At 62.8% G+C, this 27,237-nt stretch overlaps 1 protein-coding gene across 1 annotated transcript in view; it reads right to left on the bottom strand.

The window, feature by feature from the left end:
• Positions 1-27,237, bottom strand: part of LOC140411278 (membrane-associated phosphatidylinositol transfer protein 1-like) — a gene marked incomplete at its 3' end in the record, with an annotated part of 252,446 nt that overhangs the window by 96,599 nt on the left and 128,610 nt on the right. Inside the window, exons 11-12 of the mRNA XM_072500400.1 lie at positions 25,591-25,835; positions 8,209-8,398 (exon numbers count right to left, since the gene is read on the bottom strand). Coding sequence (XP_072356501.1) covers positions 8,209-8,398; positions 25,591-25,835 — 435 coding nt within the window. The remainder of the gene's footprint in view (positions 1-8,208; positions 8,399-25,590; positions 25,836-27,237) is intronic.

Below are 27,237 nucleotides of genomic sequence, written 5' to 3'. Positions count from 1 at the left end.
GTGCAGCACTCCCTCAGTACTGACCCTCTGACAGTGCAGCACTCCCTCAGTACTGACCCTATGACAGTGCAGCACTCCCTCAGTACTGACCCTCTGACAGTGCAGCACACCCTCAGTGCTGACCCTCTGACAGTGCAACACTCCCTCAGTACTGACCCTCTGACAGTGCAGCACTCCCTCAGTACTGACCCTCTGACAGTGCAGCACTCCCTCAGTACTGACCCTCTGACAGTGCAGCTCTCCCTCAGTACTGACCCTCTGACAGTGCAGCACTCCCTCAGTACTGACCCTCTGACAGTGCGGCACTCCCTCAGTACTGATCCTCTGTCAGTGCGGCACTCCCTCAGTACTGACCCTCTGATAGAGCGGCACTCCCTAAGTACTGACCCTCTGACAGTGCGGCACTCCCTCAGTACTGACCCTCTGACAGTGCGGCACTCCCTCAGTACTGACACTCTGACGGTGCAGCACTCCCTCAGCACTGAACCTATGACAGTGCAGCACTCCCTCAGTACTGACCCTCTGACAATGCGGCACTCCCTCAGTACTGACCCTCTGACAGTGCAGCACTCCCTCAGTACTGACCCTCTGACAGTGCGGCACTCCCTCAGTACTGACCCTCTGACAGTGCAGCACTCCCTCAGTACTGACCCTCTGACATTGCAGCACTCCCAGAGTACTGACCCTATGACAGTGCGGCACTCCCTCAGTACTGACCCTCTGACAATGCGGCACTCCCTCAGTACTGACCCTCTGACAGTGCAGCGCTCCCTCAGTACTGACCCTCTGACAGTGCAGCACTCCCTCAGTACTGACCCTCTGACAGTGCGGCACTCCCTCAGTACTGACCCTCTGACAGTGCAGCACTCCCTCAGTACTGACCCTCTGACAGTGTGGCACACCCACAGTACTGACCCTCTGACAGTGCATCACTCCCTCAGTACTGATCCACTGACAGTGCGGCACTCCCTCAGTACTGACCCTCTGACAGTGCGGCACTCCCTCAGTACTGACCCTCTGACAGTGCGGCACTCCCTCAGTACTGACCCTCTGACAGTGAGGCGCTCCCTCAGTACTGACCCTCTGACAGTGCAGCACTCCCTCAGTACTGACCCTCTGACAGTGCAGCACTCCCTCAGTACTGACCCTCTGACATTGCGGCACTCCCTCAGTACTGACCTTCTGACAGTGCAGCACTCCCTCAGTACTGACCCTCTGACAGTGCGGCGCTCCCTCAGTACTGACCCTCTGACAGTGCAGCACACCCTCAGTACTGACCCTCTGACAGTGCGGCACTCCCTCAGTACTGACCCTCTGACAGTGCAGCACTCCCTCAGTACTGACACTCTGACAGTGCAGCACTCCCTCAGTACTGACCCTCTGACAGTGCGGCACTCCCTCAGTACTGACTCACTGACAGTGCAGCTCTCCCTCAGTACTGACCCTCTGACAGTGCGGCACTCCCTCAGTACTGACCCTCTGACAGTGCGGCACTCCCTCAGTACTGACCCTCTGACAGTGCGGCACTCCCTCAGTACTGACCCTCTGACAGTAAAGCACTCCCTCAGTACTGACCCTCTGACAGTGCAGCACTCCCTCAGTACTGACCCTCTGACAGTGCGGCACTCCCTCAGTACTGACCCTCTGACAGTGCAGCACTCCCTCAGTACTGACGCTCTGACAGTGCAGCACTCCCTCAGTACTGACCCTCTGACAATGCGGCACACCCTCAGTACTGACCCTCTGACAGTGCAGCACTCCCTCAGTACTGACCCTCTGACAGTGCGGCACTCCCTCAGTACTGACCCTCTGACAGTACGGCGCTCCCTCAGTACTGACCCTCTGACAGTGCAGCACTCCCTCAGTACTGACCCTCTGACAGTGCGGCACTCCCTCAGTACTGACCCTCTGACAGTGCAGCACTCCCTCAGTACTGACCCTCTGACAGTGCGGCACTCCCTCAGTACTGACCCTCTGACAATGCGGCGCTCCCTCAGTACTGACCCTCTGACAGTGCAGCACTCCCTCAGTACTGACCCTCTGACAGTGCGGCACACACTCAGTACTGACCATCTGACATTGCGGCACTCCCTCAGTACTGACCCTCTGACAGTGCAGCACTCCCTCAGTACTGACCCTCTGACAGTGCGGCACTCCCTCAGTGCTGACCCTCTGACAGTGCAGCACTCCCTCAGTACTGACCCTCTAACAGTGCGGCACTCCCTCAGTACTGACCCTCTAACAGTGCAGCACTCCCTCAGTACTGACCCTCTAACAGTGCGGCACTCCCTCAGTACTGACCCTCTAACAGTGCAGCACTCCCTCAGTACTGACCCTCTGACAGTGCGGCTCTCCCTCAGTACTGACCCTCTAACAGTGCGGCACTCCCTCAGTACTGACCATCTGACAGTGCGGCACTCCCTCTGTACTGACCCTCTAACAGTGCGGCACTCCCTCAGTACTGACCCTCTGACAGTGCAGCACTCCCTCAGTACTGACCCTCTGACAGTGCGGCACTCACACAGTACTGACCCTCTGACAGTGCAGCGCTCCCTCAGTACTGACCCTCTGACAGTGCAGCACTCACACAGTACTGACCCTCTGACAGTGCAGGACTCCCTCAGTACTGACCCTCTGACAGTGCGTCACTCCATCAGTACTGACCCTCTGACAGTGCGGCACTCCGTCAGTACTGACCCTCTGACAGTGCAGCACTCCCTCAGTACTGACCCTCTGACAGTGCAGCACTCCCTCAGTACTGACCCTCTGATAGTGCAGCACTCCCTCAGTACTGACCCTCTGACAGTGCAGCACTCCCTCAGTACTGACCCTCTGACAGTGCAGCACTCCCTCAGTACTGACCCTCTGACAGTGCAGCACTCCCTCAGTACTGACCCTCTGACAGTGCGGCACTCCCTCAGTACTGACCCTCTGACAATGCGGCACTCCCTCAGTACTGACCCTCTGACAGTGCAGCACTCCCTCAGTACTGACCCTCTGACAGTGCAACACTCCCTCAGTACTGACCCTCTGACAGTGCAGCACTCCCTCAGTACTGACCCTCTGACAGTGCAGCACTCCCTCAGTACTGACCCTCTGACAGTGCAGCTCTCCCTCAGTACTGACCCTCTGACAGTGCAGCACTCCCTCAGTACTGACCCTCTGACAGTGCGGCACTCCCTCAGTACTGATCCTCTGTCAGTGCGGCACTCCCTCAGTACTGACCCTCTGATAGAGCGGCACTCCCTAAGTACTGACCCTCTGACAGTGCGGCACTCCCTCAGTACTGACCCTCTGACAGTGCGGCACTCCCTCAGTACTGACACTCTGACGGTGCAGCACTCCCTCAGCACTGAACCTATGACAGTGCAGCACTCCCTCAGTACTGACCCTCTGACAATGCGGCACTCCCTCAGTACTGACCCTCTGACAGTGCAGCACTCCCTCAGTACTGACCCTCTGACAGTGCGGCACTCCCTCAGTACTGACCCTCTGACAGTGCAGCACTCCCTCAGTACTGACCCTCTGACATTGCAGCACTCCCAGAGTACTGACCCTATGACAGTGCGGCACTCCCTCAGTACTGACCCTCTGACAATGCGGCACTCCCTCAGTACTGACCCTCTGACAGTGCAGCGCTCCCTCAGTACTGACCCTCTGACAGTGCAGCACTCCCTCAGTACTGACCCTCTGACAGTGCGGCACTCCCTCAGTACTGACCCTCTGACAGTGCAGCACTCCCTCAGTACTGACCCTCTGACAGTGTGGCACACCCACAGTACTGACCCTCTGACAGTGCATCACTCCCTCAGTACTGATCCACTGACAGTGCGGCACTCCCTCAGTACTGACCCTCTGACAGTGCGGCACTCCCTCAGTACTGACCCTCTGACAGTGCGGCACTCCCTCAGTACTGACCCTCTGACAGTGAGGCGCTCCCTCAGTACTGACCCTCTGACAGTGCAGCACTCCCTCAGTACTGACCCTCTGACAGTGCAGCACTCCCTCAGTACTGACCCTCTGACATTGCGGCACTCCCTCAGTACTGACCTTCTGACAGTGCAGCACTCCCTCAGTACTGACCCTCTGACAGTGCGGCGCTCCCTCAGTACTGACCCTCTGACAGTGCAGCACACCCTCAGTACTGACCCTCTGACAGTGCGGCACTCCCTCAGTACTGACCCTCTGACAGTGCAGCACTCCCTCAGTACTGACACTCTGACAGTGCAGCACTCCCTCAGTACTGACCCTCTGACAGTGCGGCACTCCCTCAGTACTGACTCACTGACAGTGCAGCTCTCCCTCAGTACTGACCCTCTGACAGTGCGGCACTCCCTCAGTACTGACCCTCTGACAGTGCGGCACTCCCTCAGTACTGACCCTCTGACAGTGCGGCACTCCCTCAGTACTGACCCTCTGACAGTAAAGCACTCCCTCAGTACTGACCCTCTGACAGTGCAGCACTCCCTCAGTACTGACCCTCTGACAGTGCGGCACTCCCTCAGTACTGACCCTCTGACAGTGCAGCACTCCCTCAGTACTGACGCTCTGACAGTGCAGCACTCCCTCAGTACTGACCCTCTGACAATGCGGCACACCCTCAGTACTGACCCTCTGACAGTGCAGCACTCCCTCAGTACTGACCCTCTGACAGTGCGGCACTCCCTCAGTACTGACCCTCTGACAGTACGGCGCTCCCTCAGTACTGACCCTCTGACAGTGCAGCACTCCCTCAGTACTGACCCTCTGACAGTGCGGCACTCCCTCAGTACTGACCCTCTGACAGTGCAGCACTCCCTCAGTACTGACCCTCTGACAGTGCGGCACTCCCTCAGTACTGACCCTCTGACAATGCGGCGCTCCCTCAGTACTGACCCTCTGACAGTGCAGCACTCCCTCAGTACTGACCCTCTGACAGTGCGGCACACACTCAGTACTGACCATCTGACATTGCGGCACTCCCTCAGTACTGACCCTCTGACAGTGCAGCACTCCCTCAGTACTGACCCTCTGACAGTGCGGCACTCCCTCAGTGCTGACCCTCTGACAGTGCAGCACTCCCTCAGTACTGACCCTCTAACAGTGCGGCACTCCCTCAGTACTGACCCTCTAACAGTGCAGCACTCCCTCAGTACTGACCCTCTAACAGTGCGGCACTCCCTCAGTACTGACCCTCTAACAGTGCAGCACTCCCTCAGTACTGACCCTCTGACAGTGCGGCTCTCCCTCAGTACTGACCCTCTAACAGTGCGGCACTCCCTCAGTACTGACCATCTGACAGTGCGGCACTCCCTCTGTACTGACCCTCTAACAGTGCGGCACTCCCTCAGTACTGACCCTCTGACAGTGCAGCACTCCCTCAGTACTGACCCTCTGACAGTGCGGCACTCACACAGTACTGACCCTCTGACAGTGCAGCGCTCCCTCAGTACTGACCCTCTGACAGTGCAGCACTCACACAGTACTGACCCTCTGACAGTGCAGGACTCCCTCAGTACTGACCCTCTGACAGTGCGTCACTCCATCAGTACTGACCCTCTGACAGTGCGGCACTCCGTCAGTACTGACCCTCTGACAGTGCGGCACTCCCTCAGTACTGACCCTCTGATAGTGCAGCACTCCCTCAGTACTGACCCTCTGACAGTGCAGCACTCCCTCAGTACTGACCCTCTGACAGTGCGGCACTCCCTCAGTACTGACCCTCTGACAGTGCGTCACTCCATCAGTACTGACCCTCTGACAGTGCGGCACTCCGTCAGTACTGACCCTCTGACAGTGCGGCACTCCCTCAGTACTGACCCTCTGACAGTGCAGGACTCCCTCAGTACTGACCCTCTGACAGTGCGGCACTCCGTCAGTACTGACCCTCTGACAGTGCAGCACTCCCTCAGTACTGACCCTCTGACAGTGCAGCACTCCCTCAGTACTGACCCTCTGATAGTGCAGCACTCCCTCAGTACTGACCCTCTGACAGTGCAGCACTCCCTCAGTACTGACCCTCTGACAGTGCAGCACTCCCTCAGTACTGACCCTCTGACAGTGCAGCACTCCCTCAGTACTGACCCTCTGACAGTGCGGCACTCCCTCAGTACTGACCCTCTGACAATGCGGCACTCCCACAGTACTGACTCTCTGACAATGCGGCACTCCCTCAGTACTGACCCTCTGACAGTGCAGCACTCCCTCAGTACTGACCCTGTGACAGTGCTGCACTCCCTCAGTACTGACCCTCTGACAATGCGGCACTCCCTCAGTACTGACCCTCTGACAGTGCGGCACTCCCTCAGTACTGACCCTCTGACAGTACGGCGCTCCCTCAGTACTGACCCTCTGACAGTGCAACACTCCCTCAGTACTGACCCTCTGACAGTGCGGCACTCCCTCAGTACTGACCCTCTGACAGTGCGGCACTCCCTCAGTACTGACCCTCTGACAGTGCGGCACTCCCTCAGTACTGACCCTCTGACAGTTCGGCACTCCCTCAGTACTGACCCTCTGACAGTACGGCGCTCCCTCAGTACTGACCCTCTGACAGTGCGGCGCTCCCTCAGTACTGACCCTCTGACAGTGCGGCACTCCCTCAGTACTGACCCTCTGACAGTGCGGCACTCCCTCAGTACTGACCCTCTGACAGTGCGGCACTCCCTCAGTACTGACCCTCTGACAGTTCGGCACTCCCTCAGTACTGACCCTCTGACGGTGCGGCACTCCCTTAATACTGACCCTCTGACAGTGCAGCAATCCCTCAGTACTGACCCTCTGACAGTGCAGCACTCCCTCAGTACTGACCCTCTGACAGTGCGGCACTCCCTCAGTACTCACTCTCTGACAGTGCAGCACTCCCTCAGTACTGACCCTCTGACAGTGCGGCACTCCCTCAGTACTGACCCTCTGACAGTGCGGCACTCCCTCAGTACTGACCCTCTGACAGTGCAGCACTCCCTCAGTACTGACCCTCTGACAATGCGGCACTCCCTCAGTACTGACCCTCTGACAGTGCAGCACTCCCTCAGTACTGACCCTATGACAGTGCAGCACTCCCTCAGTACTGACCCTCTGACAATGCGGCACTCCCTCAGTACTGGCCCTCTGACAGTGCGGCACTCCCTCAGTACTGACCCTCTGACAGTGCAGCACTCCCTCAGTACTGACCCTCTGACAGTGCAGCACTCCCACAGTACTGACCCTCTGACAATGCGGCACTCCCTCAGTACTGAACCTCTGACAGTGCAGCACTCCCTCAGTACTGACCCTCTGACAGTGCAGCACTCCCTCAGTACTGACCCACTGACAGTGCGGCACTCCCTCAGTACTGAACCTCTGACAGTGCAGCACTCCCTCAGTATTGACCCTCTGACAGTGCAGCACTCCCTCAGTACTGACCCTCTGACAGTGCAGCACTCCCTCAGTACTGACCCTCTGACAGTGCAGCACTCCCGCAGTACTGACCCTCTGACAGTGCGGCACTCCCTCAGTACTGACCCTCTGACAGTGTGGCACACCCTCAGTACTGACCCTCTGACAGTGCGGTACTCCCTCAGTACTGACCCTCTGACAGTGCAGCACTCCCTCAGTACTGACCCACTGACAGTGCGGCACTCCCTCAGTACTGACCCTCTGACAGTGCGGCGCTCCCTCAGTACTGACCCTCTGACAGTGCAGCACTCCCTCAGTACTGACCCTCTGACAGTGCATCACTCCCTCAGTACTGACCCTCTGACAGTGCGGCACTCCCTCAGTACTGACCCTCTGACAGTGCGGCACTCCCTCAGTACTGACCCTCTGACAGTGCAGCACTCCCTCAGTACTGACCCTCTGACAGTGCAGCATTCCCTCAGTACAGACCCTCTGACAGTGCAGCACTCCCTCAGTACTGACCCTCTGACAGTGCAGCACTCGCTCAGTACTGACCCTCTGACAGTGCGGCACTCCCTCAGTACTGACCCTCTGACAGTGCGGCACTCCCTCAGTACTGACCCTCTGACAGTGCGGCACTCCCTCAGTACTGACCCTCTGACAGTGCGGCTCTCCCTCAGTACTGACCCTCTGACAGTGCGGCACTCCCTCAGTACTGACCCTCTGACAGTGCGGCACTCCCTCAGTACTGACCCTCTGACAGTGCGGCACTCCCTCAGTACTGACCCTCTGACAGTGCAGCACTCCCTCAGTACTGACCCTCTGACAGTGCGGCACTCCGTGGTATTTTACCTGCCCCTTGAAGTTTGTGCCCTCTTCGGACTTGAGGAACTCCGCGAAGACCTGGTTGCTGCGAGCGATGACTGCATTGACGGCGTCTCGATACTGAGCGGAGGAGGTCGCGAGCAGTGGGAGGGCCGCGAGTGGAGTGTGATCCTGGCTCAAGGTCAGCCCATCGTCATCGTAACCGTAAGGACTGAGACTGGGGAGAGGGAGACGAGGAGGAGAGTGTGATGGAGGTCGAGAGAAAACGAGAGGCAGGAGACAGAGAGTGGGAGAGGCAGAAAGTAGAAGGAGACCGGGAGGAAGACAGGGAGTGGGGGACCGAGGAAGGAGAGGTAAAGACCAAGCGAGGGAGATGGATAGAGAGACAGAGAGAGATGGAGTGAGAGTGAGAGAGGACAGAGAGAAGGTGTAGTGGTGAGAGATTCAGGGATGTGGAAACAACCGGAGAGAAATAAGGAAAGGATTGACAGAGTGTGAAATTGGGAGAGGGAGCGATATAATAAACACAGTGTTACCATCATTTCCATTGACGGAGAGAGTGACACGGAGGGAGTGACAGAGAGGGAGAGACACACGGGCAGTGACACGGGGAGCGCCACGGGGAGCGCCACGGGGAGCGACACGGGGAGCGACACGGGGAGCGCCACGGGGAGCGACACGGGGAGCGACACGGGGAGCGACACGGGGAGCGACACAGGGAGTGACACGGGGAGCGACACGAGAAGTGACGAAGGGAGTGACACGGGGGAGAGATACACAGGGGAGAGACACAGGGGGGATAGACACAGGGGGAGTGACACGGGGAGTGACACGGGGAGCGCCACGGGGAGCGCCACGGGGAGTGCCACGGGGAGCGCCATGGGGAGCGCCACGGGGAGTGCCACGGGGAGCGCCACGGGGAGCGCCACGGGGAGCGCCACGGGGAGCGACACGGGGAGCGACACGGGGAGTGACACGGGGAGTGACACGGGGAGCGACACGGGGAGTGACACGGTGGAGTGACACGGGGAGCGACACGAGAAGTGACGAAGGGAGTGACACGGGGGAGAGATACACAGGGGAGAGACACAGGGGGGATAGACACAGGGGGAGTGACACGGGGAGTGACACGGGGAGAGTGACACAGGGAGTGACACGGGGGGAGTGACACAAGGAGTGACACAGGGGGAGAGACACAAGGAGTGACACAGGGTGTGACACAGGGGGAGAGACACGGGGAGTGACACGGGGAGTGACACGGGGAGTGACACAGGGAGTGACACGGGTAGTGACACAGGGAGAGTGACACGGGGAGTGACACGGGGAGTGACACAGGGAGCGTGACACGGGAATGAAACAGGGGGAGTGACACGGGGAGTGACACGGGGAGCGACACGGGGAGTGACACAGGGAGTGACACAGGGAGTGACACGGGGAGCGACACGGGGAGTGACACAGGGAGAGTGACACGGTGAGTGACACGGGGAGTGACACGGGGAGTGACACAGGGAGTGACACGGTGAGTGACACAGGGAGTGACACGGTGAGTGACACGGGGAGTGACACGGGGAGCGACACGGGGAGTGACACGGGGAGAGTGACACAGGGAGAGTGACACGGGGAGTGACACGGGGAGTGACACAGGGAGTGACATGGTGAGTGACACGGGGAGTGACACAGGGAGTGACACAGGGAGTGACACGGGGAGCGACACGGGGAGTGACACGGGGAGTGTGACACAGGGAGAGTGACACAGGGAGTGACACGGGAATTTAACAGGGGGAGTGACACGGGGAGTGACACGGTGAGTGACACGGTGAGTGACACGGGGAGTGACACAGGGAGAGTGACACGGGAATGAAACAGGGGGAGTGACACGGGGAGTGACACGGGGAGTGACACAGGGAGTGACACAGGGAGAGTGACACAGGAATGAAACAGGGGGAGTGACACGGGGAGCGACACGGGAGAGCGACACGGGGAGTGACACAGGGAGTGACACAGGGAGTGACACAGGGAGTGACACGGGGAGCGACACGGGGAGTGACACAGGGAGAGTGACACGGTGAGTGACACGGTGAGTGACACGGTGAGTGACACGGGGAGTGACACGGGGAGTGACACGGGGAGAGTGACAAAGGGAGAGTGACAAAGGGAGAGTGACACAGAGAGTGACACGGGAATGAAACAGGGGGAGTGACACAGGGAGTGACACGGTGAGTGACACGGGGAGTGACACGGGAATGAAACAGGGGGAGTGACACGGGGAGTGACACAGGGAGTGACACGGGGAGTGACACGGGGAGTGACACGGGGAGTGACACAGGGAGAGTGACACGGGGAGTGACACGGGGAGTGACACGGGGAGTGACACAGGGGGAGTGACACAGGGAGATGGGAAGTGAGACGGGGGGAGATGGGGTGACACGGGGGGAGATGGGGAGTGTCACAGGGGGAGATGGGGAGTGACACAGGGGGAGATGGGCAGTGACACGGGGGGAGATGGGGAGTGACACGGGGGGAGATGGGGAGTGTCACAGGGGGAGATGGGGAGTGACACAGGGCGAGATGGGGAGTGTCACAGGGGGAGATGGGCAGTGACACAGGGGGAGAGACACAGGGGGAGTGACACGGGGAGAGTGACACAGGGGGAGAGACACAGGGGGAGAGACACAGGGGGAGAGACACACGGGGAGTGACACGGGGAGTGACACAGGGAGAGTGACACGGGAATGAAACAGGGGGAGTGACACGGGGAGTGACACAGGGAGTGATACGGGGAGTGACACGGGGAGCGACACGAGGAGTGACACGGGGAGTGACACGGGGAGAGACACGGGGAGTGACACAGTGAGAGTGACAGAGTGAGAGTGACACTGGGAGTGACACGGGAATGAAACAGGGGGAGTGACACAGGGAGTGACACGGGGAGAGTGACACGGGGAGCGACACGAGAAGTGACGAAGGGAGTGACACGGGGGAGAGATACACAGGGGAGAGACACAGGGGGGATAGACACAGGGGGAGTGACACGGGGAGTGACACAGGGAGTGACACGGGGAGTGACACGGGGAGTGACACAGGGAGAGTGACACGGGGAGTGACACGGGGAGTGACGAAGGGTGTGACACTTGGGAGAGACACAGGGGGAGTGACACAGGGGGAGTGACACAAGGAGTGACACAGGGGGAGAGACACAAGGAGTGACACAGGGTGTGACACAGGGGGAGTGACACAGGGGGAGAGACACAGGGGGAGTGACACGGGGAGAGTGACACAGGGGGAGAGACACAGGGGGAGAGACACAGGGGGAGTGACACAGGGGGAGAGACACAGGGGGAGTGACACAGGGGGAGTGACACAGGGGGAGATGGGGAGTGTCACAGGGGGAGATGGGGAGTGACACGGGGGGAGATGGGGAGTGACACAGAGGGAGATGGGGAGTGAGACGGGGGAGATGGGGAGTGACACGGGGGGAGATGGGGAGTGACACGGGGGGAGATGGGGACTGTCACAGGGGGAGATGGGGAGTGTCACAGGGGGAGATGGGGAGTGACACAGGGTGAGATGGGGAGTGACACGGGGGGAGATGGGGAGTGACACAGGGGGAGATGGGGAGTGAGACGGGGGGAGATGGGGAGTGACACGGGGGGAGATGGGGAGTGACACGGGGGAGATGGGGACTGTCACAGGGGGAGATGGGGAGTGACACGGGGAGATGGGGAGTGACACGGGGAGATGGGGAGTGACACGGGGGGAGAGGGGCAGTGACACGGGGGGAGATGGGGAGTGACACGGGGGGAGATGGGCAGTGACACGGGGGGAGTGACACGGGGAGAGACACGGGGGGAGATGGGGAGTGAGACGGGGGACATGGGGAGTGACACGGGGGGAGATGGGGAGTGACACGGGGGGAGATGGGGAGTGTCACAGGGGGAGATGGGGAGTGACACGGGGGGAGATGGGGAGTGTCACAGGGGGAGATGGGGAGTGACACAGGGTGAGATGGGGAGTGTCACGGGGAGTGAGACGGGGGGAGATGGGAGTGACACGGGGGAGATGGGGAGTGTCACAGGGGGAGATGGGGAGTGACACGGTGGGAGATGGGGAGTGACACAGGGTGAGATGGGGAGTGACACGGGGGGAGATGGAAAGTGACACGGGGGGAGATGGGGAGTGACACGGGGGGAGATGGGGAGTGACATGGGGGAGATGGGGAGTGACACGGGGGGAGATGGGGAGTAACACAGGGGGAGATGGGGAGTGTCACAGGGGGATATGGGGAGTGTCAGAGGGGGAGATGGGGAGTGTCACAGGGGGAGATGGGGAGTGACACAGGGGGAGATGGGGAGTGACACAGGGGGAGATGGGGAGTGACACAGGGGGAGATGGGGAGTGACACAGGGGGAGATGGGGAGTGACACGGGGGGAGATGGGGAGTGACACGGGGGGAGATGGGGAGTGTCACAGGGGGAGATGGGGAGTGACACGGGGGGAGATGGGCAGTGAGACGGGGGGAGATGGGCAGTGACACAGGGGGAGATGGGCAGTGACACAGGGGGAGATGGGGAGTGACACGCAGGGAGATGGGGAGTGACACGGGGGGAGATGGGAAGTGAGACGGGGGGAGATGGGGTGACACGGGGGGAGATGGGGAGTGTCACAGGGGGAGATGGGGAGTGACACAGGGGGAGATGGGCAGTGACACGGGGGGAGATGGGGAGTGACACGGGGGGAGATGGGGAGTGTCACAGGGGGAGATGGGGAGTGACACAGGGCGAGATGGGGAGTGTCACAGGGGGAGATGGGCAGTGACACAGGGGGAGAGACACAGGGGGAGTGACACGGGGAGAGTGACACAGGGGGAGAGACACAGGGGGAGAGACACAGGGGGAGAGACACAGGGGGAGAGACACAGGGGGAGTGACACAGGGGGAGTGATACAGGGGGAGATGGGGAGTGTCACAGGGGGAGATGGGGAGTGACACGGGGGGAGATGGGGAGTGACACAGGGGGAGAGACACAGGGGGAGAGACACAGGGGGAGAGACACAGGGGGAGTGACACAGGGGGAGAGACACAGGGGGAGAGACACAGGGGGAGAGACACAGGGGGAGAGACACAGGGGGAGTGACACAGGGGGAGTGACACAGGGGGAGATGGGGAGTGTCACAGGGGGAGATGGGGAGTGACACGGGGGGAGATGGGGAGTGACACAGGGGGAGATGGGGAGCGAGACGGGGGGAGATGGGGAGTGTCACAGGGGGAGATGGGGAGTGAGACGGGGGAGATGGGAAGTGACACGGGGGGAGATGGGGAGTGACACAGGGCGAGATGGGGAGTGTCACAGGGGGAGTTGGGGAGTGTCACAGGGGGAGATGGGGAGTGACACGGGGGGAGATGGGCAGTGAGACGGGGGGAGATGGGGAGTGACACGCAGGGAGATGGGGAGTGACACGGGGGGAGATGGGAAGTGAGACGGGGGGAGATGGGGTGACACGGGGGGAGATGGGGAGTGTCACAGGGGGAGATGGGGAGTGACACAGGGGGAGATGGGCAGTGACACGGGGGGAGATGGGGAGTGACACGGGGGGAGATGGGGAGTGTCACAGGGGGAGATGGGGAGTGACACAGGGCGAGATGGGGAGTGTCACAGGGGGAGATGGGCAGTGACACAGGGGGAGAGACACAGGGGGAGTGACACGGGGAGAGTGACACAGGGGGAGAAACACAGGGGGAGAGACACAGGGGGAGAGACACAGGGGGAGTGACACAGGGGGAGTGTCACAGGGGGAGATGGGGAGTGTCACAGGGGGAGATGGGGAGTGACACGGGGGGAGATGGGGAGTGACACAGGGGGAGATGGGGAGCGAGACGGGGGAGATGGGGAGTGACACGGGGGGAGATGGGGAGTGACACGGGGGGAGATGGGGACTGTCACAGGGGGAGATGGGGAGTGACACAGGGGGAGATGGGGAGTGACACAGGGGGAGATGGGGAGTGACACGGGGGAGATGGGGAGTGACACCGGGGGAGTGACACGGGGAGAGACACGGGGGGAGATGGGGAGTGAGACGGGGAAGATGGGGAGTGACACGGGGGGAGATGGGGAGTGACACGGGGGGAGATGGGGAGTGTCACAGGGGGAGATGGGGAGTGACACGGGGGGAGATGGGGAGTGTCACAGGGGGAGATGGGGAGTGACACAGGGTGAGATGGGGAGTGTCACGGGGAGTGAGACGGGGGGAGATGGGAGTGACACGGGGGAGATGGGGAGTGTCACAGGGGGAGATGGGGAGTGACACGGTGGGAGATGGGGAGTGACACAGGGTGAGATGGGGAGTGACACGGGGGGAGATGGGAAGTGACACGGGGGGAGATGGGGAGTGACACGGGGGGAGATGGGGAGTGACATGGGGGGAGATGGGGAGTGACACGGGGGGAGATGGGGAGTAACACAGGGGGAGATGGGGAGTGTCACAGGGGGATATGGGGAGTGTCAGAGGGGGAGATGGGGAGTGTCACAGGGGGAGATGGGGAGTGACACAGGGGGAGATGGGGAGTGACACAGGGGGAGATGGGGAGTGACACAGGGGGAGATGGGGAGTGACACAGGGGGAGATGGGGAGTGACACGGGGGGAGATGGGGAGTGACACGGGGGGAGATGGGGAGTGTCACAGGGGGAGATGGGGAGTGACACGGGGGGAGATGGGCAGTGAGACGGGGGGAGATGGGCAGTGACACAGGGGGAGATGGGCAGTGACACAGGGGGAGATGGGGAGTGACACGCAGGGAGATGGGGAGTGACACGGGGGGAGATGGGAAGTGAGACGGGGGGAGATGGGGTGACACGGGGGGAGATGGGGAGTGTCACAAGGGGAGATGGGGAGTGACACAGGGGGAGATGGGCAGTGACACGGGGGGAGATGGGGAGTGACATGGGGGGAGATGGGGAGTGTCACAGGGGGAGATGGGGAGTGACACAGGGCGAGATGGGGAGTGTCACAGGGGGAGATGGGCAGTGACACAGGGGGAGAGACACAGGGGGAGTGACACGGGGAGAGTGACACAGGGGGAGAGACACAGGGGGAGAGACACAGGGGGAGAGACACAGGGGGAGTGACACAGGGGGAGTGACACAGGGGGAGATGGGGAGTGTCACAGGGGGAGATGGGGAGTGACACGGGGGGAGATGGGGAGTGACACAGGGGGAGATGGGGAGCGAGACGGGGGGAGATGGGGAGTGTCACAGGGGGAGATGGGGAGTGAGACGGGGGGAGATGGGCAGTGACACGGGGGAGATGGGGAGTGACACAGGGCGAGATGGGGAGTGTCACAGGGGGAGATGGGGAGTGTCACAGGGGGAGATGGGGAGTGACACGGGGGGAGATGGGCAGTGAGACGGGGGGAGATGGGCAGTGACACAGGGGGAGATGGGCAGTGACACAGGGGGAGATGGGGAGTGACACGCAGGGAGATGGGGAGTGACACGGGGGGAGATGGGAAGTGAGACGGGGGGAGATGGGGTGACACGGGGGGAGATGGGGAGTGTCACAGGGGGAGATGGGGAGTGACACAGGGGGAGATGGGCAGTGACACGGGGGGAGATGGGGAGTGACACGGGGGGAGATGGGGAGTGTCACAGGGGGAGATGGGGAGTGACACAGGGCGAGATGGGGAGTGTCACGGGGGAGATGGGCAGTGACACAGGGGGAGAGACACAGGGGGAGTGACACGGGGAGAGTGACACAGGGGGAGAAACACAGGGGGAGAGACACAGGGGGAGAGACACAGGGGGAGTGACACAGGGGGAGTGACACAGGGGGAGATGGGGAGTGTCACAGGGGGAGATGGGGAGTGACACGGGGGGAGATGGGGAGTGACACAGGGGGAGATGGGGAGCGAGACGGGGGAGATGGGGAGTGACACGGGGGGAGATGGGGACTGTCACAGGGGGAGATGGGGAGTGACACAGGGGGAGATGGGGAGTGACACGGGGGAGATGGGGAGTGACACAGGGGGAGATGGGGAGTGAAACAGGGGGAGATGGGGAGTGACACGGGGGAGATGGGGAGTGTCACAGGGGGAGATGGGGAGTGACACAGGGTGAGATGGGGAGTGACACGGGGGGAGATGGGGAGTGACACAGGGGGAGATGGGGAGTGAGACGGGGGGAGATGGGGAGTGACACGGGGGGAGATGGGGAGTGACACGGGGGAGATGGGGACTGTCACAGGGGGAGATGGGGACTGACACGGGGGAGATGGGGAGTGACACGGGGGGAGATGGGCAGTGACACGGGGGGAGATGGGCAGTGACATGGGGGGAGATGGGGAGTGACACGGAGGAGATGGGCTGTGACACGGGGGGAGATGGGGAGTGACACGGGGGGAGACGGGCAGTGACACGGGGGGAGTGACACGGGGAGAGACACGGGGGGAGATGGGGAGTGAGACGGGGGAGATGGGGAGTGACACGGGGGGAGATGGGGAGTGACACGGGGGGAGATGGGGCGTGTCACAGGGGGAGATGGGGAGTGACACGGGGGAGATGGGGAGTGTCACAGGGGGAGATGGGGAGTGACACAGGGTGAGATGGGGAGTGTCACGGGGAGTGAGACGGGGGGAGATGGGAGTGACACGGGGGGAGATGGGGAGTGTCACAGGGGGAGATGGGGAGTGACACGGTGGGAGATGGGGAGTGACACAGGGTGAGATGGGGAGTGACACGGGGGGAAATGGGGAGTGACACGGGGGGAGATGGGGAGTGACACGGGGGGAGATGGGGAGTGACATGGGGGAGATGGGGAGTGACACGGGGGGAGATGGGGAGTGACACGGGGGAGATGGGGACTGTCACAGGGGGAGATGGGGACTGACACGGGGGAGATGGGGAGTGACACGGGGGGAGATGGGCAGTGACACGGGGGGAGATGGGCAGTGACACGGGGGGAGATGGGGAGTGACACGGAGGAGATGGGCTGTGACACGGGGGGAGATGGGGAGTGACACGGGGGGAGACGGGCAGTGACACGGGGGGAGTGACACGGGGAGAGACACGGGGGGAGATGGGGAGTGAGACGGGGGAGATGGGGAGTGACACGGGGGGAGATGGGGAGTGACACGGGGGGAGATGGGGCGTGTCACAGGGGGAGATGGGGAGTGACACGGGGGAGATGGGGAGTGTCACAGGGGGAGATGGGGAGTGACACAGGGTGAGATGGGGAGTGTCACGGGGAGTGAGACGGGGGGAGATGGGAGTGACACGGGGGGAGATGGGGAGTGTCACAGGGGGAGATGGGGAGTGACACGGTGGGAGATGGGGAGTGACACAGGGTGAGATGGGGAGTGACACGGGGGGAAATGGGGAGTGACACGGGGGGAGATGGGGAGTGACACGGGGGGAGATGGGGAGTGACATGGGGGAGATGGGGAGTGACACGGGGGGAGATGGGGAGTAACACAGGGGGAGATGGGGAGTGTCACAGGGGGAGATGGGGAGTGTCAGAGGGGGAGATGGGGAGTGTCACAGGGGGAGATGGGGAGTGACACAGGGGGAGATGGGGAGTGACACAGGGGGAGATGGGGAGTGACACGGGGGGAGATGGGGAGTGACACGGGGGGAGATGGGGAGTGACACGGGGGGAGATGGGGAGTGACACGGGTGGAGATGGGGAGTGTCACAGGGGGAGATGGGGAGTGACACGGGGGGAGATGGGCAGTGAGACGGGGGGAGATGGGCAGTGACACAGGGGGAGATGGGCAGTGACACAGGGGGAGATGGGGAGTGACACAGGGTGAGATGGGGAGTGTCACGGGGAGTGAGACGGGGGGAGATGGGAGTGACACGGGGGGAGATGGGGAGTGTCACAGGGGGATATGGGGAGTGACACGGTGGGAGATGGGGAGTGACACAGGGTGAGATGGGGAGTGACACAGGGGGAAATGGGGAGTGACACGGGGGGAGATGGGGAGTGACACGGGGGGAGATGGGGAGTAACACAGGGGGAGATGGGGAGTGTCACAGGGGGAGATGGGGAGTGTCACAGGGGGAGATGGGGAGTGTCACAGGGGGAGATGGGGAGTGTCACAGGGGGAGATGGGGAGTGACACAGGGGGAGATGGGGAGTGACACGGGGGGAGATGGGGAGTGACACGGGGGGAGATGGGGAGTGACACGGGGGGAGATGGGGAGTGACACGGGGGGAGATGGGGAGTGACACGGGGGGAGATGGGGAGTGTCACAGGGGGAGATGGGGAGTGACACAGGGGGAGATGGGCAGTGACACGGGGGGAGATGGGGAGTGACACGGGGGGAGATGGGGAGTGTCACAGGGGGAGATGGGGAGTGTCACAGGGCGAGATGGGGAGTGTCACAGGGGGAGATGGGCAGTGACACAGGGGGAGATGGGGAGTGACACAGGGGGAGATGGGGAGTGACACAGGGGGAGATGGGGTGTGACACAGGGGGAGATGGGCAGTGACACGGGGGAGATGGGGAGTGTCACAGGGGGAGATGGGCAGTGACACGGGGGGAGATGGGGAGTGTCACAGGGGGAGATGGGGAGTGATACGGGGGGAGATGGGGAGTGACACGGGGGGAGATGGGGAGTGTCACAGGGGGAGATGGGCAGTGACACAGGGCGAGATGGGGAGTGTCACAGGGGGAGATGGGTAGTGACACAGGGGGAGATGGGGAGTGTCACAGGGGGAGATGGGGAGTGACACAGGGGGAGATGGGGAGTGACACAGGGGGAGATGGGGAGTGACACAGGGGGAGATGGGCAGTGACACGGGGGGAGATGGGGAGTGTCACAGGGGGAGATGGGGAGTGACACGGGGGGAGATGGAGAGTGTCACAGGGGGAGATGGGCAGTGACATGGGGGGAGATGGGGAGTGACACTGGGGGAGATGGGGAGTATCACAGGGGGAGATGGGGAGTGACACAGGGGGAGATGGAGAGTGTCACAGGGGGAGATGGGGAGTGTCACAGGGGGAGATGGGGAGTGACACGGGGGGAGATGGGGAGTGACACAGGGGGAGATGGGGAGTGAGACGGGGGAGATGGGGAGTGACACGGGGGAGATGGGGAGTGACACGGGGGGAGATGGGGAGTGTCACAGTGGGAGATGGGGAGTGACACAGGGGGAGATGGGGAGTGTCACAGGGGGAGATGGGGAGTGACACAGGGGGAGATGGGGAGTGACACGGGGGAGATGGGCAGTGACACCGGGGGAGATGGGCATTGACACGGGGGGAGATGGGGAGTGACACGGGGGGAGATGGGCAGTGACACGGGGTGACACGGGGAGAGTCACGGGGGGAGATGGGGAGAGACACGGGGGGAGATGGGGAGTGAGACGGGGGAGATGGGGAGTGACACGGGGGGAGATGGGGAGTGTCACAGGGGGAGATGGGGAGTGACACAGGGTGAGATGGGGAGTGTCACGGGGAGTGAGACGGGGGGAGATGGGAGTGACACGGGGGGAGATGGGGAGTGTCACAGGGGGAGATGGGGAGTGACACGGTGGGAGATGGGGAGTGACACAGGGTGAGATGGGGAGTGACACGGGGGGAGATGGGGAGTGACACGGGGGGAGATGGGGAGTGACACGGGGGGAGATGGGGAGTGACACGGGGGGAGATGGGGAGTAACACAGGGGGAGATGGGGAGTGACACGGGGGGAGATGGGGAGTAACACAGGGGGAGATGGGGAGTGTCACAGGGGGAGATGGGGAGTGTCAGAGGGGGAGATGGGGAGTGTCACAGGGGGAGATGGGGAGTGACACAGGGGGAGATGGGGAGTGACACAGGGGGAGATGGGGAGTGACACAGGGGGAGATGGGGAATGACACGGGGGGAGATGGGGAGTGGCACGGGGGGAGATGGGGAGTGACACGGGGGGAGATGGGGAGTGTCACAGGGGGAGATGGGGAGTGACACGGGGGGAGATGGGCAGTGAGACGGGGGGAGATGGGCAGTGACACAGGGGGAGATGGGCAGTGACACAGGGGGAGATGGGCAGTGACACGGGGGGAGATGGGGAGTGACACGGGGGGAGATGGGGAGTGTCACAGGGGGAGATGGGGAGTGACACAGGGCGAGATGGGGAGTGTCACAGGGGGAGATGGGCAGTGACACAGGGGGAGATGGGGAGTGACACAGGGGGAGATGGGGAGTGACACAGGGGGAGATGGGGTGTGACACAGGGGGAGATGGGGAGTGACACGGGGGATGGGGAGTGACACGCGGTGAGACGGGGAGATGGGGAGTGACACGGGGGGAGATGGGGAGTGACACAGGGGGAGATGGGGAGTGTCACAGGGGGAGATGGGGAGTGTCAGAGGGGGAGATGGGGAGTGACACGGGGGGAGATGGGGAGTGACACAGGGGGAGATGGGGAGTGACACGGGGGGAGATGGGGAGTGTCACAGGGGGAGATGGGGAGTGACACGGGGGGAGATGGGGAGTGACACAGGGGGAGATGGGGAGTGACACAGGGGGAGATGGGGAGTGACACAGGGGGAGATGGGGTGTGACACAGGGAGATGGGCAGTGACACGGGGGAGATGGGGAGTGTCACAGGGGGAGATGGGCAGTGACACGGGGGGAGATGGGGAGTGTCACAGGGGGAGATGGGGAGTGACACGGGGGGAGATGGGGAGTGACACGGGGGGAGATGGGGAGTGTCACAGGGGGAGATGGGCAGTGACACAGGGCGAGATGGGGAGTGTCACAGGGGGAGATGGGCAGTGACACAGGGGGAGATGGGGAGTGTCACAGGGGGAGATGGGGAGTGACACAGGGGGAGATGGGGAGTGACACAGGGGGAGATGGGGAGTGACACAGGGGGAGATGGGCAGTGACACGGGGGGAGATGGGGAGTGTCACAGGGGGAGATGGGGAGTGACACGGGGGGAGATGGGGAGTGTCACAGGGGGAGATGGGCAGTGACATGGGGGGAGATGGGGAGTGACACTGGGGGAGATGGGGAGTATCACAGGGGGAGATGGGGAGTGACACAGGGGGAGATGGAGAGTGTCACAGGGGGAGATGGGGAGTTTCACAGGGGGAGATGGGGAGTGACACGGGGGGAGATGGGGAGTGACACAGGGGGAGATGGGGAGTGAGACGGGGGAGATGGGGAGTGACACGGGGGAGATGGGGAGTGACACGGGGGGAGATGGGGAGTGTCACAGGGGGAGATGGGGAGTGACACAGGGGGAGATGGGGAGTGTCACAGGGGGAGATGGGGAGTGACACGGGGGGAGATGGGCAGTGACACGGGGTGACACGGGGAGAGTCACGGGGGGAGATGGGGAGAGACACGGGGGGAGATGGGGAGTGAGACGGGGGAGATGGGGAGTGACACGGGGGGAGATGGGGAGTGTCACAGGGGGAGATGGGGAGTGACACAGGGTGAGATGGGGAGTGTCACGGGGAGTGAGACGGGGGGAGATGGGAGTGACACGGGGGGAGATGGGGAGTGTCACAGGGGGAGATGGGGAGTGACACGGTGGGAGATGGGGAGTGACACAGGGTGAGATGGGGAGTGACACGGGGGGAGATGGGGAGTGACACGGGGGGAGATGGGGAGTGACACGGGGGGAGATGGGGAGTGACATGGGGGAGATGGGGAGTGACACGGGGGGAGATGGGGAGTAACACAGGGGGAGATGGGGAGTGTCACAGGGGGAGATGGGGAGTGTCAGAGGGGGAGATGGGGAGTGTCACAGGGGGAGATGGGGAGTGACACAGGGGGAGATGGGGAGTGACACAGGGGGAGATGGGGAGTGACACAGGGGGAGATGGGGAATGACACGGGGGGAGATGGGGAGTGGCACGGGGGGAGATGGGGAGTGACACGGGGGGAGATGGGGAGTGTCACAGGGGGAGATGGGGAGTGACACGGGGGGAGATGGGCAGTGAGACGGGGGGAGATGGGCAGTGACACAGGGGGAGATGGGCAGTGACACAGGGGGAGATGGGCAGTGACACGGGGGGAGATGGGGAGTGTCACAGGGGGAGATGGGGAGTGACACAGGGGGAGATGGGGAGTGACACAGGGCGAGATGGGGAGTGTCACGGGGGAGATGGACAGTGACACAGGGGGAGATGGGGAGTGACACAGGGGGAGATGGGGAGTGACACAGGGGGAGATGGGGTGTGACACAGGGGGAGATGGGGAGTGACACGGGGGATGGGGAGTGACACGCGGTGAGACGGGGGAGATGGGGAGTGACACGGGGGGAGATGGGGAGTGACACAGGGGGAGATGGGGAGTGTCACAGGGGGAGATGGGGAGTGTCAGAGGGGGAGATGGGGAGTGACACGGGGGGAGATGGGGAGTGACACAGGGGGAGATGGGGAGTGACACGGGGGGAGATGGGGAGTGTCACAGGGGGAGATGGGGAGTGACACGGGGGGAGATGGGGAGTGACACGGGGGGAGATGGGGAGTGACACGAGGGGAGATGGGGAGTGACACGAGGGGAGATGGGGAGTGTCACAGGGGGAGATGGGGAGTGACACGGGGGGAGATGGGGAGTGTCACAGGGGGAGATGGGCAGTGACACGGGGGGAGATGGGCAGTGAGACGGGGGGAGATGGGCAGTGACACAGGGGGAGATGGGCAGTGACACAGGGGGAGATGGGCAGTGACACGGGGGGAGATGGGGAGTGACACGGGGGGAGATGGGGAGTGTCACAGGGGGAGATGGGGAGTGTCACAGGGGGAGATGGGCAGTGACACAGGGGGAGATGGGGAGTGACACAGGGGGAGATGGGGAGTGACACAGGGGGAGATGGGGTGTGACACAGGGGGAGATGGGGAGTGACACGGGGGATGGGGAGTGACACGCGGTGAGACGGGGAGATGGGGAGTGACACGGGGGGAGATGGGGAGTGACACAGGGGGAGATGGGGAGTGTCACAGGGGGAGATGGGGAGTGTCAGAGGGGGAGATGGGGAGTGACACGGGGGGAGATGGGGAGTGACACAGGGGGAGATGGGGAGTGACACGGGGGGAGATGGGGAGTGTCACAGGGGGAGATGGGGAGTGACACGGGGGGAGATGGGGAGTGACACGGGGGGAGATGGGGAGTGACACGAGGGGAGATGGGGAGTGACACGAGGGGAGATGGGGAGTGTCACAGGGGGAGATGGGGAGTGACACGGGGGGAGATGGGGAGTGTCACGGGGGGAGATGGGGAGTGACACGGGGTGAGATGGGGAGTGTCACAGGGGGAGATGGGGAGTGACACGGGGGGAGATGGGGAGTGACACGGGGGGAGATGGGGAGTGTCACAGGGGGAGATGGCGAGTGACACAGGGGGAGATGGGGAGTGACACGGGGGAGATGGGGAGAGACACAGGGGGAGATGGGGAGTGACACGGGGGAGATGGGGAGTGACACAGGGGGAGATGGGGAGTGACACGGGGGAGATGGGGAGTGACACAGGGGGAGATGGGCAGTGACACAGAGGGAGATGGGCAGTGACACGGGGAGTGAGACGGGGGGAGATGGGGAGTGACACGGGGGGAGTGACACGGGGGGAGATGGGGAGTGACACGGGGGGAGATGGGGAGTGACACGAGGGGAGTGACACGGGGGAGATGGGGAGTGACACGGGGGGAGATGGGCAGTGACACGGGGGGACTGACACTGGGAGAGACACGGGGGGAGATGGGGAGTGACACGGAGGGAGATGGGGAGTGACACGGGGGGAGATGGGGAGTGACACGGGGGGAGATGGGCAGTGACATGGGGGGAGATGGGCAGTGACACGGGGGAGTGACACGGGGAGAGACACGGGGGAGATGGGGAGTGACACGGGGGGAGATGGGGAGTGACACGGTGGGAGATGGGGAGTGACACGGGGGGAGATGGGGAGTGACACGGGGGGAGATGGGCAGTGACACGGGGGGAGTGACACGGGGGGAGATGGGGAGTGACACGGGGTGAGATGGGGAGTGACACAGGGGGAGATAGGGAGTGACACGGGGGGAGATGGGGAGTGAGACGGGGGGAGATGGGGAGTGTCACAAGGGGAGATGGGGAGTGAGACGGGGGGAGATGGGGAGTGAGACGGGGGGAGATGGGGAGTGACACGGGGGGAGATGGGGAGTGAGACGGGGGGAAATGGGGAGTGACACGGGGGGAGATGGGGAGTGACACGGGGGGAGATGGGGAGTGACACGGGGGGAGATGGGGAGTGACACGGGGGGAGATGGGGAGTGACACGGGGGGAGATGGGGAGTGACACGGGGGGAGATGGGGAGTGACACGGGGGAGATGGGGAGTGACACGGGGGGAGATGGGGAGTGACACGGGGGGAGATGGGGAGTGACACGGGGGGAGATGGGGAGTGACACGGGGGGAGATGGGGAGTGACACGGGGGGAGATGGTGAGTGAGACGGGGGGAGATGGGGAGTGAGACGGGGGGAGATGGGCAGTGACACGGGGGGAGATGGGCAGTGAGACGGGGGGAGATGGGCAGTGAGACGGGGGGAGATGGGGAGTGAGACGGGGGGAGATGGGGAGTGAGACGGGGGGAGATGGGCAGTGACACGGGGGGAGATGGGCAGTGAGACGGGGGAGATGGGCAGTGACACGGGGGGAGATGGGCAGTGAGACGGGGGGCGATGGGCAGTGAGACGGGGGCGATGGGCAGTGAGACGGGGGGAGATGGGCAGTGACACGGGGGGAGATGGGGAGTGACACGGGGGGCGATGGGCAGTGACACGGGGGGAGATGGGGAGTGACACGGGGCGAGATGGGGAGTGAGACGGGGGGAGATGGGCAGTGACACGGGGGGCGATGGGCAGTGACACGGGGGGCGATGGGCAGTGACACGGGGGGAGATGGGGAGTGACACGGGGGGAGATGGGCAGTGACACGGGGGGAGATGGGGTGTGAGACGGGGGAGATGGGCAGTGACACGGGGGGAATGACACGGGGGGAGATGGGGAGTGACACGGGGGGCGATGGGCAGTGACACGGGGGGAGATGGGGTGTGAGACGGGGGAGATGGGCAGTGACACGGGGGGAATGACACGGGGGGAGATGGGGAGTGACACGGGGGGAGATGGGCAGTGAGACGGGGGGAGATGGGCAGTGACACGGGGGGCGATGGGGAGTGACACGGGGGGCGATGGGCAGTGACACGGGGGGAGATGGGGTGTGAGACGGGGGAGATGGGCAGTGACACGGGGGGAATGACACGGGGGGAGATGGGGAGTGACACGGGGGGAGATGGGCAGTGAGACGGGGGGAGATGGGCAGTGACACGGGGGGCGATGGGGAGTGACACGGGGAGATGGGGAGTGTCACGGGGGGCGATGGGCAGTGACACGGGGGGAGTGACACGGGGAGAGACACGGGGGGAGTGTCAGCTGCTGAAACTCACTTGGAGATGAGGGCTAATGCGTCGGAGCAGATTGGGGGGCAGGGGACAATGCGGGACTCCACGTGTCCCAGAGCCTCGGGGAAGTGGACGCGGGTGACCGTCTCGAAGACCGATGCCAGGGTGGAAAGGTCAGCAGATTGGGAGCTGGGGTCACCGGGCCCGGGCTCCAGAATGTTCCCTCCGTGGAGAACGAGAATCAGCACGTGGATCTTGCAGCTCTGACTGCTGTACTCCGAGGAGGCGGTCTGCGGAGGCAAGAGGGAGAGCTTAGTGACTCCGTCCCCTCCCTCCCTCGCTGACCCTCCCTCTGACCCTCCCTCACTGACCCTCCCTCGCTGACCCTCCCTCGCTGACCCTCCGAGGAGGCGGTCTGCGGAGGCAAGAGGGAGAGCTTAGTGACTCCGTCCCCTCCCTCCCTCGCTGACCCTCACTGACCCTCCCTCACTGACCCTCCCTCGCTGACCCTCCCTCACTGACCCTCCCTCGCTGACCCTCCCTCGCTGACCCTCCCTCGCTGACCCTCCCTCACTGACCCTCCCTCAGTGACCCTCCCTCACTGACCCTCCCTCACTGACCCTCCCTCACTGACCCTCCCTCAGTGACCCTCCCTCACTGACCCTCCGAGGAGGCGGTCTGCGGAGGCAAAAGGAAGAGCTTAGTGACTCCGTCCCCTCCCTCCCTCGCTGACCCTCCCTCAGTGACCCTCCCTCACTGACCCTCCCTCACTGACCCTCCCTCACTGACCCTCCCTCACTGACCCTCCCTCACTGACCCTCCCTCGCTGACCCTCCCTCGCTGACCCTCCCTCACTGACCCTCCCTCACTGACCCTCCCTCGCTGACCCTCCCTCACTGACCCTCCCTCACTGACCCTCCGAGGAGGCGGTCTGCGGAGGCAAAAGGAAGAGCTTAGTGACTCCGTCCCCTCCCTCCCTCGCTGACCCTCCCTCAGTGACCCTCCCTCACTGACCCTCCCTCACTGACCCTCCCTCACTGACCCTCCCTCACTGACCCTCCCTCGCTGACCCTCCCTCGCTGACCCTCCCTCGCTGACCCTCCCTCACTGACCCTCCCTCACTGACCCTCCCTCACTGACCCTCCCTCGCTGACCCTCCCTCACTGACCCTCCCTCACTGACCCTCCCTCGCTGACCCTCCCTCACTGACCCTCCCTCGCTGACCCTCCCTCACTGACCCTCCCTCAGTGACCCTCCCTCACTGACCCTCCCTCACTGACCCTCCCTCACTGACCCTCCCTCACTGACCCTCCGAGGAGGCGGTCTGCGGAGGCAAAAGGAAGAGCTTAGTGACTCCGTCCCCTCCCTCCCTCACTGACCCTCCCTCGCTGACCCTCCCTCACTGACCCTCCCTCACTGACCCTCCGAGGAGGCGGTCTGCGGAGGCAAAAGGAAGAGCTTAGTGACTCCGTCCCCTCCCTCCCTCGCTGACCCTCCCTCAGTGACCCTCCCTCACTGACCCTCCCTCACTGACCCTCCCTCACTGACCCTCCCTCACTGACCCTCCCTCACTGACCCTCCCTCGCTGACCCTCCCTCGCTGACCCTCCCTCGCTGACCCTCCCTCACTGACCCTCCCTCACTGACCCTCCCTCGCTGACCCTCCCTCACTGACCCTCCCTCACTGACCCTC

Source organism: Scyliorhinus torazame, chromosome 4 (genome assembly GCF_047496885.1).
Source record: "Scyliorhinus torazame isolate Kashiwa2021f chromosome 4, sScyTor2.1, whole genome shotgun sequence".
In the NCBI taxonomy this organism is placed as follows: domain Eukaryota; kingdom Metazoa; phylum Chordata; class Chondrichthyes; order Carcharhiniformes; family Scyliorhinidae; genus Scyliorhinus; species Scyliorhinus torazame.
Note: the sequence above shows the minus strand (reverse complement) of the source record. Positions and strands in the feature narration are given on the sequence as shown.